At 37.2% G+C, this 16,782-nt stretch overlaps 1 protein-coding gene across 2 annotated transcripts in view; it reads left to right on the top strand.

Moving 5' to 3' along the window:
* Nucleotides 1-16,782, top strand: part of AK5 (adenylate kinase 5) — a 104,979-nt gene that overhangs the window by 47,760 nt on the left and 40,437 nt on the right. For both annotated transcript variants that reach the window (XM_068952786.1, XM_068952785.1), the window contains 2 exons: nt 6,683-6,773; nt 14,933-15,009. In XM_068952786.1, the coding sequence (XP_068808887.1) occupies nt 6,683-6,773; nt 14,933-15,009 (168 nt within the window). The remainder of the gene's footprint in view (nt 1-6,682; nt 6,774-14,932; nt 15,010-16,782) is intronic.

Genomic DNA, 16,782 nt, shown 5'->3' with positions numbered 1-16,782 from the left:
TGCTTGCAGCAGCTGGGTCTGATAGTCAAGTAGGTTCTAGCAGACCTTGGATCACTTGCACATTTGAATGGATCGCCTTGCTACAGTGGCCTTCGTTCCTTTCTTTTTTCTATGTTAAAAACCCATACCTGTCTGTATGTGGCCCTCTCTTCTATTAGCCACACTTTCAAACACTACTAGTGGCAATTTGAAACCTATCCAGTTTTTAATCTATTTGATGTGTCATTGATTTTTAGCATCCTGATTTCTTCATCAAAATGTTTTATAATACTGAATCGAAGTCCAAAGTTACTACTTTATCACTGCTTCACTACTTCACCAAGCAAAGTTGCAACATATTAAAAGGAAAGTAATTTGGCTCACAAACCACATTGATTAGCATTAATTATATTAATTTTTCATTCTGATTAATCACAATTCCATGTCAGCTTTCCATTATATTTTGCCTGGGGTTGATGTCAGCCTGACAGATGTTTATGTTGTTTTTTTTTCCAGTGCTCTATGACTTTTCCAGTATTCTAAGAAATACTTGAAAAAACAATCAGCGTTAATTATACAGGTTCTCCTTCAACACGTAGAATTTGTAATAATGAGTTTTCTTCCTTTTCTGAATTTAGGCATTCTAGAATATTGTCAAAAACTTTAGTAACCACTGTTTAGAGCACATACCAGTATACATATCCTCATGCAAACAACAACCAAATTGACTCCGGAACTAGAATGAATACAGCAAGGTAAACATAGTGCTTATTTCAAGCTATTTGACTATTTGTCTTGCTTCAGTCATTCCACAGCATGGCAGCAGGAGGAAAAGTACAAGGTTGGTTACTTGCATTATTCAAACCGTTCTTAAATCACTACAGACTTTTTTGTAAGTTCTTTTATTCTCTCTTTCCAGAAACAGAACAACAACACATTTACCAACTTAGCCTCTCCAAAATAAGCATTAGATAAGAAGACTAAATTCCTGTTTTATCTTAGAATTGACAACATTAGCATTTTTCTTTTTTCAAGCTATAAACAGCTAGAGATTCCTAAAATAGTAGAGAATACATTGAATGAAGAAATTGTTGAGAGTGCCCTTTTACTGGACTGTGGAAAGTACTCTGCTATGGACTTGAACAGCATATTTAAAGAAAAAAAAAAGGAGAGAGAGAGAGAGAGAGAGAGAGAGAGAGAGAGAGAGATTATTCCGCCAAAAAAGCTTCCAACCAGTTCATTTTGCTTGTTTTTCTATGTAGTATTTACACAGTATTTTGGGATGTTTCTTCAAGTGCCATAATTTGTGTTTCAAGAAATGAGAAAACACTCAGGCGCGTATGAACTGTGGTTGTGGTTAAAGTCTTTTCCTGCTTATCACATGAGCAGCTAGAGCGTTCATCATCCAATTCCTGAATCCTATTTGATTTTGAGGCAGATGGGAATATTGCCATATAGCAATTAGCCCAATGTTATTATTTTAATTGGGACAAGGCTTATTTTCTTTTCATTGACAATCATCGTGTTCTAAAACAGAATATACTTTCATTTCCACTGTTGCCTGTTCAGCTTCATCCACCTCATTGATTTTTTTTATTCTCTTTTTCTGACTTTATTTCAAAGTGCACAATCAAGAATTCGCTGGCATTCAGGCTCCTTGCAGTGTCCTGAGGTCTGCTGCCATCAAATTTCTTTCTAGTTTTTCTCTGCTACAGTTTGAGAGACTACTATGATAGCCCTCTATTTTGGGGCTGTCATTTTGGATAAACCACCCACAAACACCACAAGTGTCACTTTGGGTGAATCAGTGTGCAGGGGGCAATGCCAGACCAAATGACTCCACCGTCAGACAAAGTTCTAGTTGACTACAGTTTCCTTGGTGACTGTCCCCTGATAGCCGTGGAAAAAGGATTCTGAATCTCTCAGCTGTGCACCTTTTTCTTTCTTTGACTCAAAACACGATGTTTACCAAACCTCCATTTATTATCATTGACCAATTAGACTTACAATGTTCAACAGCTCAGACAATTTTTTTGTAAAGTACCTTCTGTTGGCTAGGATTCACTGGACATGTATTTAGAAACACTAATCTTTTTCTTTCCAAGAATACAGTAAGTACAACTTGCTCCACCTAGAAAAATTATTTACCATACAGAGGATCTAGAAAATATTTTTCACTATAATTGTTTATATATAACTCTATGCCAGCATCAAATTATCCAGCAGAACACTCTTCACATGAAACTGGGATGAACTTGCTAGAAAACTCATCATGATGACAGTCATTATTTTCTACCACCCCCCACCTCCAACACACACACATATATACATATATATGTCCTGAGGTACATGGCTTCTGCTAGTCTGTTTCTATACTAAACAATGGTGGCCGACCAAAACAAAGACATCTGAAACCCAATTAAAAGGAAACCTTGGAGGCGTTAGAGACCTGTTCTTGTTCCTACTTTAGTCACTGGGACGATTCCACCAAGCGAGGTGAGAGCAGAAGAGCACAGTACTACTGCAGTGGGTGGGTGAGGTAAACTTGCATCCTACTAAATAATAGCATTTCTATATTAGGATTGCTTAGCTTTGTTTTAAAATGAGCAGGAGGAAGAGATAATATAGCATCATTAAACCTACGGAGGAGAAAAAAGGTAAAAACAGCCCCTCATACTTCCCTTAGTCACTGGGAGACCACTCTGCACTGCTCAAAGAAGTTATGTGGGGATTGTTGCCCCACAGATCCCACATACATGTCAGGGGAAAAAAATTAACCAAAAAAAAAAAAACCCCAACCCCTACTTTTCTAGGTTCTTCCAAAGTATAGCACCCAGATTTACTTATTTGTGAAAATCATATTGACTCAGAGTTTTAGCCCAGTGTTCTAAAGAAATGTGATTCTGCTGTCCGTCTCTAAGTGAACAGGTCCTCCCTCATCTTTTCCTGTCCCGACAAACTAAAATATAGCTAGGTTAAAAAAAAGCCCTATTAGTGCCCGATTGAGGGAAATATTGCAGCATGAGCTTAGATGTCAAACACTACTGACCTCCCAAAGAAGAGACGCTTTGTTTCTTCTTGCATCATTGATAAAGATAATATCGGTTTAGATAACGATACTGTTAATGTGTCTTGTGTATTGCAAATGCTTTCAGTGGCACATTTAATACAATTCTGCTAATAAGAGATGAGAGAGTTCCATCTACCTCTGGCAGGTCTGCTGTTTTTCTAGGAATATTCCCAGAAGTGGCAAGCTATAAGTATCTAGCTCTGAATTATGTTTTAGTGAGATGACTACACTCACTCAGGGCAGAAAGTATATGAATAAACCCATACTTTCTGATATTGCTGTATATTCTATTATGTTCCCTGTATTTGGGCAAGGCTGTAGTGAAATAAGTGTTTTTTCTGTGGATGTAAAGAGAGTAGTTGTATTGTGCTTTTGTGGCCTCAGGTCCAAATGAAGCAGAACTGACTCCAAATACATGTCTGCTGATCAAGAAGGTGCCTTATTTACACAGTCACTTTTCAGGACAGGACCACGTTTTAGTACTCCTAGTTTGTCCCAGTTAAATATTTGCAGACAAAGAATACAGATTATTATATTCCTATAAAACACAGGCCTTTACCATGACTGAAATGAGCCATCCATAAAAATACCAGTAGATAATTAGGTTGCAAAGAGCCATGTTCTGAAGCTAGTAGGGATTCTGAAGACGGGATTTGTTTTCAATAGGGAAAGCAACCTATTGATGTAGGTACGTTATGTTAAAAATATTTTAGACTGCAAGATTTTTGCAGCTGTTTGTTCCATGTGAATTGGGTTGTTTGAGTACTTTTTATGTTTTATTCAAGCCTCCAATAGTTGTCAAAGGATTTCATTTTAAAGTGTTTAGTAATTCAATGAAGTATAGAACTCACATGATTTCTTAGTTGCATTCAAAAATATTTTCTCTGTGAAGGTTACCTTGCCTTCCTATGGCTCAGGGTATTACAGTTCTTGTTTTGTGAAGGGAAAACCGAGTCTATGTGCCAGCTTCAAATAATTGGTTTTCTTTGGGTCACAGTATTGGATTTCATTATAAAACTCAGGTTTCTCAGAGTGCTGAAGCACAGCTGGTGTTCTTTGAATGGGGGAAAGTTGTTTCAAATTCTTGGTACCTTCAGAATGTTTTGAGATTGATTGTATGTTTTTCTGTGGTAAACTGGATTACTCAAAGGAATGCTACTAATGAGACAGAAAGTCTATCATCTCTCCAGATGTGGTCTGACCTGCTCAGTACTGATCAGACACAACCTGATTGCAATTTACTGTTTTTTATGTGTATACACACATACAAACGTCATATGACATGCCTTCCCTAGGATATCTAATAAGACATAGGCGCTTTTTTTTGCTGAGAAGCAACAGAAGAAAATTCCCATACTTCCTCAGATAAAGACCAGTGCAAAAGAATTCACATTAAAGATCAGTACTCCTTCCTCGTGACCAAGGACATTCCAAATTCGCTCTTTCTTTGTTGATAATAAATTGCCAAACTGTAGCCCAACAACTTAGTTACAGGCCTGTTCTCCCACAAGCCACCTTTGCCTCAGTTGCCACAGGTTAAGATGTAATCCTTGTAATAGATAAACCTAAACAAATTTCTACCTTATAAATAGAAAATAATGCTCTGAGTTTCAATTAACACTGTTAAGATAGCAGTACAACTCCTCAAGAACAGATACATCTCTGCCCGGATAGACGGACAACCATGCTGCATCACAGGATGAACTTCAGAGTAGTCTTTGGGGTCAGAGCCACAAACTACTTTCCAAGAGCCAACCTGAAAATTTCACGTGTGGGCAATTGTAATAGGGCACATCTGTGACAAGAATGATCTTTTGGGCTGAGCTAAGCATAAAGCTAAATATTGGTACCTTTAAGTTTTAAATCAGACTAACATCAGTTCAGTTCTGAGCACTCAGATTTTGAGAGTTTAGCTCTTCTGGCAGCAATCTTTCTACATTCGATTGCCTCTTTCTAGTATACTCTGCTGTCCTTCCATTGAACTTCATTTTCTTTCATTCACACACCCCCAGTTTGTAACGTGTCTCTGTAATGGTCTTTCCTTATTTTTGAATTGTTTCTGACAACTGCCACGCTAAATCTTTGCCTCTATGTTTACTATGAGGTGTTGATGGAAAATTCCATTAAGAAAGCACATTTCATTAGCCAATGAGAAAGCAGCTTAAATAATATAGGTGCTTTATAAGTCATAATAAGGAATAATGAAAAGAGTGATATTGATTTTGCAGTAGTGGGTGTTAGATAAGCAATTCAGCATCTTTGTAAAATTAAATCGCTGGATGGGCCATGCTGTATTCTTAAGCAATGTCTGTGATAGATACTGGGAAAACAAGAACATTGCCGTCAGTGCTAGCTTCTGTGACAAAGCTGCTCATAGGATTTAAAATTCTCTCTCCCAGGCCTTTCCTTTCCTATTATTTTTACCATGCAGATACTGACTAGACATCTGAAAAGATGCTCAAGAGTTTCAGTGGACCCATGAGTCCACTGAAGTTCGTGCAAACCAGGCTAGTTCTCATCTCATATGAGTGAGCTTGCATTTGGTAGTGTGATGCTTTTGGTTCTGAGCTTCATTCTCCATCCTAAGACATATTAGACTGAAGATACAGAATGATTCAAAATTATTCAGGGGTGATGCACTGAATGACAGCCATCTGATGTGACCATTATTTGGGTGCCTCTGTGACTTGAGGTTGTAGTATTCCCTTTTTCCTTAGTAGCATGAACTGAGGCTAGTTAAATAAGAAGAAAAACTTCAGAGCAACAGTAATAAAATGTAAATTTTTTTCCCCTCAAGAAAGCATCAATAAGTAATGATCAAAATGAATGAGCCATGACAAATATTACAAAGAAGAAACAGAAAAACTTGTTAGACCTGGCCATAAAAAGGACCTGCCTAACAGAGTTGAGAGAAAACTAAGGAGAATCGGTATCAGACTTTGGGCAAAAGCCATAATAGATGAGAAAAGGATAAAACTATAAGAATTTCAATCAATTATTGGTCATTTTACTGGAGCTTTGCTTTCCTGATTTTTACTAATTTGTAACTGAGCCAGTGCACTTTCTGCTAGTGTCAGAAAAAGGAAAGCTTTCCTTTCTGTGTTATAGATGTACTTTCAAATATCCTTTACTTTTTCCTAAGAATTTTGCTTACCTACTTGAAGGAATCATACATACATATACGTATCACAAAAATGAGTTTCAGACAATTCAGGAGTTGCCAAAAAATTTCACTTGCAAATTAAATGTGTTTAATTTTTCTAATCTCTGAAAAGAAGCAACAAGAAAGTAAACAGTTTTCCATTCACTACACTGTCATTTTTTTCAACCATCCAAAGCATTTCATATATATTACTAATACTGCTTTCTGCTTTGAAGCCTCATTCTTGTGAACAACTCAATTATACTGCAGGTAATGACAAGCCAATAAGAAACAGCAAAGTAGTTTAGAAAATTATGTTTAGTTTTCAATCCAAATAAAAATGAATCTTTCTTCATACAGCACATTGAAGAATGGGAGAGAGAGGTTCCTGTCAAATTAAGGAGGCTTGGGATGAGAATTCATATTGCACATTGATGTTCACCTAAGTAATAAGTAGTATCTGATTGCCACCTTTTTTTTTTCCTTAATAGTTTGATGCAGACAGAGATGAAGAAGAAGTATTCTTTGACATAAGTTTGGCAGTTGACAGTAAGCTATTTGCTAACAAAGAGGCTGCAGCAGGTGAGTTAATGTAAGGTTTAAAGAACCACATTTTTTCTACTATTTTTAACATTGATGGGATGCCTTTTTCGTATTCCTCAAATATGGATGTACACACTGTAGCAAAGTCTTGACCAATTGCAAACATTTGCACAACCAAGGGCGAAGATTCCCTTTGCATTTGAAAGTTTGATACAGTCCAGAAAAATAAAATAATAATCTTATATTTTTGTATATCTACAACCTCAATTTAAAACACTGTAGACAATCTGTTAAAAAAATATGTTTTTATACATTAAAGTTATAAGTTGATCAACTCCAGTTGTCAGCTATCTCTTTTTCAGAGCCAGGTGATACGTCAGGGTTAACCAGGAAAACAATCCTATGAGACTAATGATCATGCTCCCTCCCTAATAGTTGGTACTAATTCTGAAGCTATATGTGACAGTATAAGTTAGGATTTTTTCTGTTTGTGCTCACCCAGGCTTGAAAGTCTTCAAAGAAAAAGTGTGTGTGGGACAAAGGACTGCAAAAAATTGAAGCTAAAAGTCAGAGCACTGAAAATGCATTACATCTGTCAGAAAGATTTTACTTTAAAGGAAAAGGAAAATGTTCCTTGGTATCTTGACAAGTTTCTTTTTACAGAAAAGCAACCCTGGCTGTCTTCCAAGTAGATCATTAGGGTTAGGTAGGTAGGTGGGGTCATAACTGTTTTCTTCCAAAAGAGCAAGCAAATAAGAAAGAGATCTCTAGATGAAGTATTTCCCTGTTAAATTTACCAGTTTTATTGAAGGACAGATTGGATATGTATAATAGAGAACACTGTGAACCTGATCGCTCCTCTTTTTAAGGGAAAACTCATCTGCCATAGATTAAGTAAACAAGATGGCTTCAGTTATTTGTAATCATGAACAGTCATCTAGGGGCTGCCAAGGAAGGAAGAAATGATGAAGCAGGCTGAAGTCTAGTAGGAGTAATAAGTCCATTAGCTCTTTTTAAACAAAGGGGGAGATCAGGTTTCATCTTACCTAGTTATTTTTTCGGTTTCTCCAGATGAGTAAGCTAGTTTACGTTAAAACTACTAGCCAGTCATTTGCAAACAGAGCAGTGCTTGAGAAAGAAAAATAGGTCTTATTTTGAGCACTTGACAGACAGTGCCATGCTAACTACCCAGTCTACAAAACCCATCGGTAAGACTATTATTTGATAATGTTCAAAATGAGATAAAAATGAATTGTCAATGGGGGGAAAAAAGAATGATAAAAAGTGTATATCTAAAAACCAGGTTTCTAGTGGTCAGCTTACAGGAGAGATGGGCACAAGAGTAAAGACTACTATCTTTCTCCATTAAGTGGCACACATACCACTCTTCTGTGCTTAGCCTTTTTCCTAAGGGGAAAAGACCAATTCCAAACCTAAAGTGACATTCTCACTGTATAGTATTGTATTGGTAATTACCTGTAGATTCCCCCGTTAAATGAACTAAGTACTGAATAGCAAGAAGAAGAAAGAAGTGTTATAAAGGTGCTAACTCTGACAAGCAGAGCGGCAAAAGCTAAACAATTTGCACAAACTGGTTGTGATTCTGGACGTGTCCTAGTTAGTTCCTGGAAAGTCTGATCTACTTTTCCTCACCTGAGGAAAGACTTCCTCACCAGAATAAACTGAAGAGCTGTCAGAAGCCATGGCACAGTCAAAATAAATATTTGGCACAGAGTATGCACTTGCTCAGACTGCTCTTTCAGGAAGCTTGTTTTATTAACAGAATGATAATTGAGTTGATACAGGAAGGACCAAATGCTAAGACAGCTAAGGCAATTGGTATGCTTGATGCAGTGAGAATTATATGTTTTACTGTCTGATGAAGCTAGATTTAACACATGTAGTAGGAAGAGAAACTACTGTTAGGGAAACAAAAAATGGATGTTTCCCTAACAAAGAAGACTGTATTTAAACTCCTTTATTGGCAGAAGGAATCCTTATGGCCAGACTCTCAAATAGAAGTGTCTAGTGCCTTGTAGTCATTGTCAGCAGGGCTACAATACATACACTGGAGCAAACTTTCGTGCAAAGGAGAACATTGTGTTAAAGCTTTGTCAGGCTCCTATCCTAACAGAAAACAGGAGGTGATCTGGTCTGCAGGGTAGGCTTCTCTAAGGAACTTTTTTCTCCATGATGATTAGCAAATTCATGATCAAATTATACAGTCCTTGTTTCCATCAAAGATGTTCATAGAGGAAAGATAGTTATTCCACAATTCTTTTTTGCAAGGACTAGTTCATCATAAAGCAACAACCACAGACGCTTTCATTCAAAAACATGTTGATTTTGGCATCTTCATTTCATGTGACAATTCAGTGGTATTTACAAAGGAATTGAGAGATCCTCAGTTCAATTGTGATGTCAAGCTTTAGGGGTTTCAAGCCCATCTCTCCCATTTCTCAGTATGCTGCCTCATACTCAGAATACAAGAGTTGTGATTCCAGAGGGAGCTAGATTCTGTGCCCATTTAATAGCTGGGAACAGGAATACCTCTTCTGGGCCCAGCTCCTTAAGTTATTTTTGTTTTACTACTCAGAAGCCAGCATAAAATTCAGAAATACTCCAGAGAGCAAGGCTCTTTTCACTTTGGAAAGATAAGCCTGCAGCCAGCTATGACAGATATTTATAAAATTTTATTCTATTTTTCGCAACACAGTCAAAGATTCAGGTAGCGACTTAAAAAAAATAAACAAGGTGTATTTCTATTTAGAGTACAATTAAGCTGTACAGCCTAGACGGGTGAATCAGATGATACTGCATGTTAAACACATGAAAGAGGAATTAGACAAGACCACACAGGTGTTTGTGCACTCTTTAGGATTATTTAACATGATGGTCTGACACAACATTCATCTTAGTAAGTGGCTGATCTGCTGATCCCTGAAAGCTGGGCTTTCAAGGGAAAGGAAAGGATCACTGTGTGCTTATCTTATACTCTTTATGAGAATCATACCTTGGCCAGTCCTGGAGATGCATTTTGAGCCTAAAGGACCTTGTAGTGGTTCTGGATGATTATACTGACATTCCCCAGCTGAGAATCCCAGTCTCCTTTGTTGCTAGCTAACTCAGACTGTGAACCTGCCTGTTTCTTTACACTTACTACAGGGATTCAACAACTCTCATTATCTCTCGTCTCCTGTTGGTTAGCTCTGAATAGCTTCCTAGATCATCTAATTAGTGCCTAAATTTGAGCACCTGTAGCAGTGAGAAGACTCAAAGTAGGATTCCTAAAGACCCTACTGAGGCTAGGTGTTTAATTTCTAGGGGTTGCAGTTTCAGTGTTCCCTTAAACGTCACTTTTTTGTCTTTTAATCCTTTAAGTGATAAGGCAATATATTTTACTTCCTGGTGGCTAGCATAGATATAGTATTTCTAAATATTTTAATGTCTCTGCACCATTTTCATTCATATGATATACCTGTAAGGTCCAGTTGTAATCAACTGTATCACAATATATGCTGAAAGAAAACAATTAAATATTTTTATAGGTTATAGTACAATTTTTCTCATTGTTGGTTCCAATGAAATATTAAGGCTGTTGCTAAGAGCAGCAACCTGTCGTGAAATTCAACAGTGTAAGGTTGCAATAAAATTTGTATTAGAAGCATCTTACTGAAAGCAAAATGAAACTGTAATCATTCTAATGCTAATCAGTGCTTTAATAAAATGTTTATCTTATATTGCACTTGAAAATTATCTTCCGAGCATTTGTGTAGTGCAAGTGTCTTTATGTATTAAGAGATGTATTAACTCAGGTATTAGACAGTGCTTCAGAGGACGTTCCATAACATAAAAGGACAATTTTGTTATATTGTGTTTAATTGGTATAAACTTGCAATTAATAGAAGCAATATGTTTTACAGGATAGTTTTAAATTACTTTTATGACAGTCAAAGTAGGAAAGTACAAACACCAGAGCTGTTAAAAGTAATCCTGAGTATGAGAATATTTGAACCATAGGGACCAATGAACCCTGTTGAATTGTACTGCTACCAGGACTTCAAATAAATAATGGATTTAAGTGAGGACTGGAAATAAATTAACTCTTTTGCCAAAACACAAATAGTCCAAGGAGCAGACTTAATTAACTCGTGTAATGGGATACTGCTACCTAGTGATGGGAAGTTAGATTAACTGCAGCTAAATTTAGACAGATCAGTACAATTTAGCGTCTTTGTATAAATGAATGTAATGAACTGTGGAAAAGCAATGCTTGGCATTTGCATTCCTGAAAAGCTAAGGGTGCACACCTTTTCAGACAAAGTGACATGCACCCAGCCTCAAAGCACAGGAAATATTTTATAGGACCAAACAGATTGTGGCCATTGTGCCCCTGAGTTTGGGTTACATTTCTGTGGTAGGAGTCACACACCTGTTATACAGACTTGCCCATAGTAGCTATACTCTGCTAGCTTTGCATTACCAATCCTGCGCAATTCAGCTTGATGGCAACAAACAACACATAAAATGCAGCTGCAGAACACAGCCTGACAGTGAAGGAAGCGACTGAGCAGAGCCCGAAAACAGCATGGGAGCAAGCTGGTTGGACCTCTGACTATCAGGCTTGGCAGAGGTCGCTCCCGTCACACACACTGGTATCGCTGCAGCCACCCATTAATTCAACTCCAGTCCCTCCCTTCTGCGTTGGATGCTCTTGGGTTCCTATCAAGACAGATCCTTATGAACAGCGCTTTCGGTGTTAAGCTACAAAGCCTAGCAAAACAGGGAGTGTACTCCATCTGATGTGCTGTTTCTTTTGTCAGCAACCTCCTCCTCCCTGGAGAGCTGCTTATCCGGTAAAGAAGTTAACAGATTTATTTTTTTAATTGTGCAGTACTGTTCATAAAATCCTCTACTTTTTTCCTTAAGGGAAATACAGGGCACATAACACCAAAGAGGTTTCCCTTACCTCAGCTTTATGCATGCGTTAACATTGAAGAAGTATATTTCAAGTCAGAAATGTATCTTTTCAGATCAAGTATTTGCAAGCTATTTCTCCTTGCCAGCAGAGCTTTCAAACGTTTTCTTAAATTAAAACAGTTGAATTTCCCCATTTAAAACTACTGAAGTTACTCAGATCATTTGAGATATGTTCATACAAACACATAAAGGCTCTAAACGAAGCAAGAGCCTAGATTCTCTGATAGATTGAGGCATCTATCTGAAAGGAATTAGGACAGTTGAAACCAGAAGACTTTCCTCTTAGTGGTAAACAAATATTAAAATTTTTTATAGCCTAATTCTCAATGTGCAAGCTTATCAAAGGAAAAACAATGCAACTTGGATGGAGAAAACATAGACACTTATGATCAGCTGTTTCGTTACCGTAATGCAGCATATAGACTCATTTAAAGCTGCAGGGCATGCTTGCTTCCAAACATTTAAAAAAGAATCTGTGTTTCTCCTTTAATAGCTGAACAGCGCCGCAATTTTTACATAAAACATTGCTGATTGAAGCTTGGGCTTAGAAAAGCTGAGCTGAGTTTTGAATTATCCACTCTTTTCCTAGCATCCTCCCCTCAAGCTTTATCCCTGTCAGTAGCCTTATCTGCTGCCATAATTACTGACTTCATTACCTTGTGGTGCAACTATCTGGCATGCTTCTGCTTCCACTTTTACTAGTGATTCGTTAGCAAGCCTGTAATTTTTAGTAATTTTTTTTTAGTAATTTTAGTAATTTTTTCCAAACTCAGCAAAATATACTGCCTCCAAGAGCACACTGAGCTGGAGAGTAGTACTTTACTCATGCTGTGCCAGGGGTGTCACAGGTACTCTTGTATGTTACCTCACTACTTTATCTTACCCTGGGAATAGCCATTCACAACAGTTGATTTCTGGTAGGTTTGTTCTCAGGCTAGTCAAGAAGAGCAGGGTAGTCTTTATTACCATTCAGTATGTTACAGCTGGTTATGTTTTGTGTCAGTCTTCACTGAACCAGGAAATAAAAAAAGAAATCTATTTTCAATTTTCCTTATGTTCCTTGAATAGCCCTTGGAAAAGAGTTAAGCTTCCCCAGGGAAACTAGTGTGCTAGTTCAAGAAAAAAAGGCCTTACAGTCCTTGACCACATTAAGAATGTATAACCCTCATGGCTTTTGTCACTTAAGATATATTATGCGTGAGTATTCATTTTCGGCTTGATCCTTACGTGTAAGTTTGTGCCACCATATTTCTTACTCACATTCCTAGCTAGGGGGACATACTGCTCTTGGTAATTAAGAGATAGTTAATCGAATACTTATACAAAAGTGCTTTTTAAAATGGTTGATGGTTCAAGGTAGGCCAGTGGTGGTGAAAACTGAGGTTTATTTAAATTATGTTATGAACAATGACACAATGTTAGGAGGGCGATGTCAGCTGTGCAAAATAAAAAAAACTTAAGCTTCTCTCAGCAGTTGAAATTCTATTTGCTTGCAGATATTTTCAATAAAAGACCATAAAGTATGTATACCAGAGAACATGCTGCATATGTACATGTGACATTCTAGGATAGCAAAAGTATAATCCCTTTCTATTATTTTTTATAGCTCTCTGTTAAAGTATACAGAAACATTAGAGGAAGGAAAATAAAAAACACCAGCAGATGGTGGACCCAAGTAAGCCTTTCCCCGGTGTCTTTTTATGTAGTCTGCAGAATTGCATCAAAAGTGTATTTGGTGGTAATTGTAATATGGATTGCAAATTAAGACACCCTGGAATCATCATCTCTACTAAGATCATTATGGTTTTAGTCATCATGACATCCAATTCCTTTCCTCTGTTCTCTCTCTTAGTGATATTTAGTTCACCTACATAGATTATTACTATGTAAACTTTAAGAACAAACAAAAACAGATGATACATAAATGCATCTGGCACAAATTGAACCTCAGAATATGTTATTAATTGTGCTTAGTCCGGAGAACTGTCCACACAAGCATCTGTAACAGTGAGAAAACCATCTCCAGGTCAGCAATAGTCTTAAAACTATGCAGCTGTAGCACCTGTGCTTTCTTAAAAAACAAAAAAGAAAAAACAAACCCCCCCCCCCCAAAAAAAAACAAAAAACCACACACTGGGTTCAGAAAACACCAGTAATCCACAAGGGAAGGAGTTGTTTTCTCTTCATCATCAGTAATCTTATCTGACTGGGGAGAGTAGGACACAGTGCAAAGCACATCTTGTAGCTGCCCTGGTGCTTCCTATTGCTCCCGACATGAAGAGAGTGATGAGGCTCACCTGTGGCTGCTGACTGGTTACAATTTATAAACATGCCCAAGACAGACCAGCCAATATCCCAATACTGGGAGATAGCCCTGTGTATCCTTATTGTTAATGTAATTTTAATGAGGCTGTGAAAAATACCCCTATAATCACATGCCTATTGATATTTTAATGTGTGTTGAATACGTTTGTATTATTTGAACACAGTTTGTTTTAGGGCTGCACCACCTTGGGCATGGGAGACTATTTCCTTCCTCGTTGCCCAGAAGTAAGATAGTATGAATGGGGTGATGTTGCTAAAAACGTCCATGCTACATCCTTGTTACATTTGGATGGAAAGATAACCTTCCCATGCTGATTTTAGCAATTTTGCATTTTTTAGCGATGAATACTGCAAGACTTGCCGATGCTGCCACAGGAAGATAATGGGAAGCAGGGGCAGAACAGAGGCCAGAGCCACGCTATCGCCGAGGAAAGGGGTGGGGTGGGAATGGGGACTGTTGCTGTGGAAGCATGCTACTTTGGTCCCCATCAGCATCACTCCAGGTTCCATATCTTCTAATCACTAATTAATCAGTATTTCCTTTCTCCTTCCTAAGCATGGCCTGCATTCTCCCCTAAGCTCACATCCTGGTGGGAGTTTTAGAATTGCGAGTCATGGTATGCAGAGCACCCTGCCCGATAAATCTGCAATCTAGCTGAAACAATATACTATTGAGTTTAACTGTTTTTTCTTAAGATGTGTGGTAGCTTTTATGGATGCTTTGAAGGCTTTGTTAGCGGAATAGTAGTCACACAGGTATTCTACCACGTCGCAATGATTTCTTGGATCACAGTTTTTGCATACCTACAGACAATTGGAAATATTAGAGTTCTGTCACATAAAGTGAAAATTTTCAATCTGTTTCTGAAATCTAGTCTCTTTTCTTATTATAGGGCCAAATGAACTTGACTGCAGTCTGATTATGGATTCTGGAGATACTGTTTATACAGAATTTGACTTTGAAGACCAGGTAACTTTCCTTCTCTCTCTTTATCCACACATAAATATGGTCTCTTTATAGACGTTTTTCTAGATGTGTACCCTACTATACAATTTATCTGAGCAAGATGGCTGAATTAAGCGTAGCTAAGCATAATGTTTTTTAAGTGCTGTATTAAGTAAATGTGTTACACACATGTAGCTCTCTGGTTATGAGAAAAGAGTGATTAGTGTGTTACCTTCCATTACTTTGCATCACTGAGTTTTGTCTATGAAGATTACAGTGTTGACAAATGTTGGCAAATACTCATTGGAATGTGCTCTAAGTCTATGGTATATTTAAGAACAGGGAGTAAAACAATCTTCAAAAGAAAGGCATGAAAATATAAAACCAAAAATATGGAGTCCAACTAAAATCAAATCAAACATTCCACCCTTGAAAAAGAAAAGTGTTTACAGAAAGAAAACAACAACAAATGCTTACGGTGTGTTGAAACTAACTTTTCTACTCATCCTATCCCATCCCCATCTAAGAATTAAATTTAAATAGCACTTTGCTTATATGCAAGAAGGAAAGCTAGAGAGAGTACTTTATCCCAAGCCATATATGAAAAGGAGAGGGCCAGCATGTTGTAGCAGGGGTTTTGCCTCCTCCAACTCTTCTGGACCTGGCAACAATAATAAAAATGTTTGTATCTGGCCTATAGCCTGTCAAAAACACAGGTCTGTACTAGCGTTAAGATAAAACTGCATGTGAGATGAAGAATAGCCTGAATACTGTGCTAATAAGCATTAACAGACTAATTTATAATTAAAAAGACAGTTTCTTTTTAAAGCCTGTTATACTGTTGTACTTAAGGGTGATGTCTTTGCATATTTAGTACATTGTTCCCTGTAACATTTTAAAAGTAGTGAAGAAATCAGGACCAAGAGAAATGGATTTTCATTTGGTATCATACATTCATGTACTGGTTTCCTTTTACAGTGTTCAATGCAATACTTTGTCCATTATTTCACTTTGGCTATTTGTCAAGCAGACAGCTCGCCTCTGTCTCATAATCCCATTTTAAATCCCATTCTTTCATAAATCCTTCTTTAAATGCTCTCTACCCTAGGAAATTATCCTAAGTTTCTTTTCATCTTTGTCTTGACTGTACAGAATTGTGCTCTCAGAGCAGGGAGCAGCTCTTTCACATCCCATAAAGCAGATTGTAATGTAAATTATGCTTGGATTACGCTTATGTTAAGTTTTGCATTTCTAATGACAGAAATATGTACTTTTGGCAGAGTATGAACACTGAAGAAATTACACTCTTTGTTCATAATGTTTGAAATGCTGTTAAAATAATACACACACAAAGTTTTAACTACAAAATAATATTAACAGAAAGAAATATGTGGAAATGATACTAATTTGTCCTTTCAAACTATATGGTTCATTGATGGTACATTTCACAGTCCATAAAAGCACTGACTCTAGTTTTGAAGTGGGATGTGTTTGGTTCTTGCATGAAGTTAAATGGAGAAGACTAAGATGGGTCCTTATTGTCTTTATCAATAACAAGTATTCCTTCTGCCTGATGTAGTGTTTAGCTTTACTTTTTATTTTGCCTGAGCAACACATGGCCATTCTGGCAAGAGTGCAATATTGTTATCAAACAGAGAAGGAGAAATTAAGTAAAAACAGTACTAAAAAAGGTTCAATTGTAAAGAGCCTAAATACGAAGTGGTTGACAGTGGCTGTCTTCAGCTGCAAGTAGACATCATCAACACTTATCGGTGAAATTTAAAAAAAAAAAGTAAA

This window comes from Struthio camelus, chromosome 8 (assembly GCF_040807025.1).
Source record: "Struthio camelus isolate bStrCam1 chromosome 8, bStrCam1.hap1, whole genome shotgun sequence".
In the NCBI taxonomy this organism is placed as follows: Eukaryota; Metazoa; Chordata; class Aves; order Struthioniformes; family Struthionidae; genus Struthio; species Struthio camelus.
Note: the sequence above shows the minus strand (reverse complement) of the source record. Positions and strands in the feature narration are given on the sequence as shown.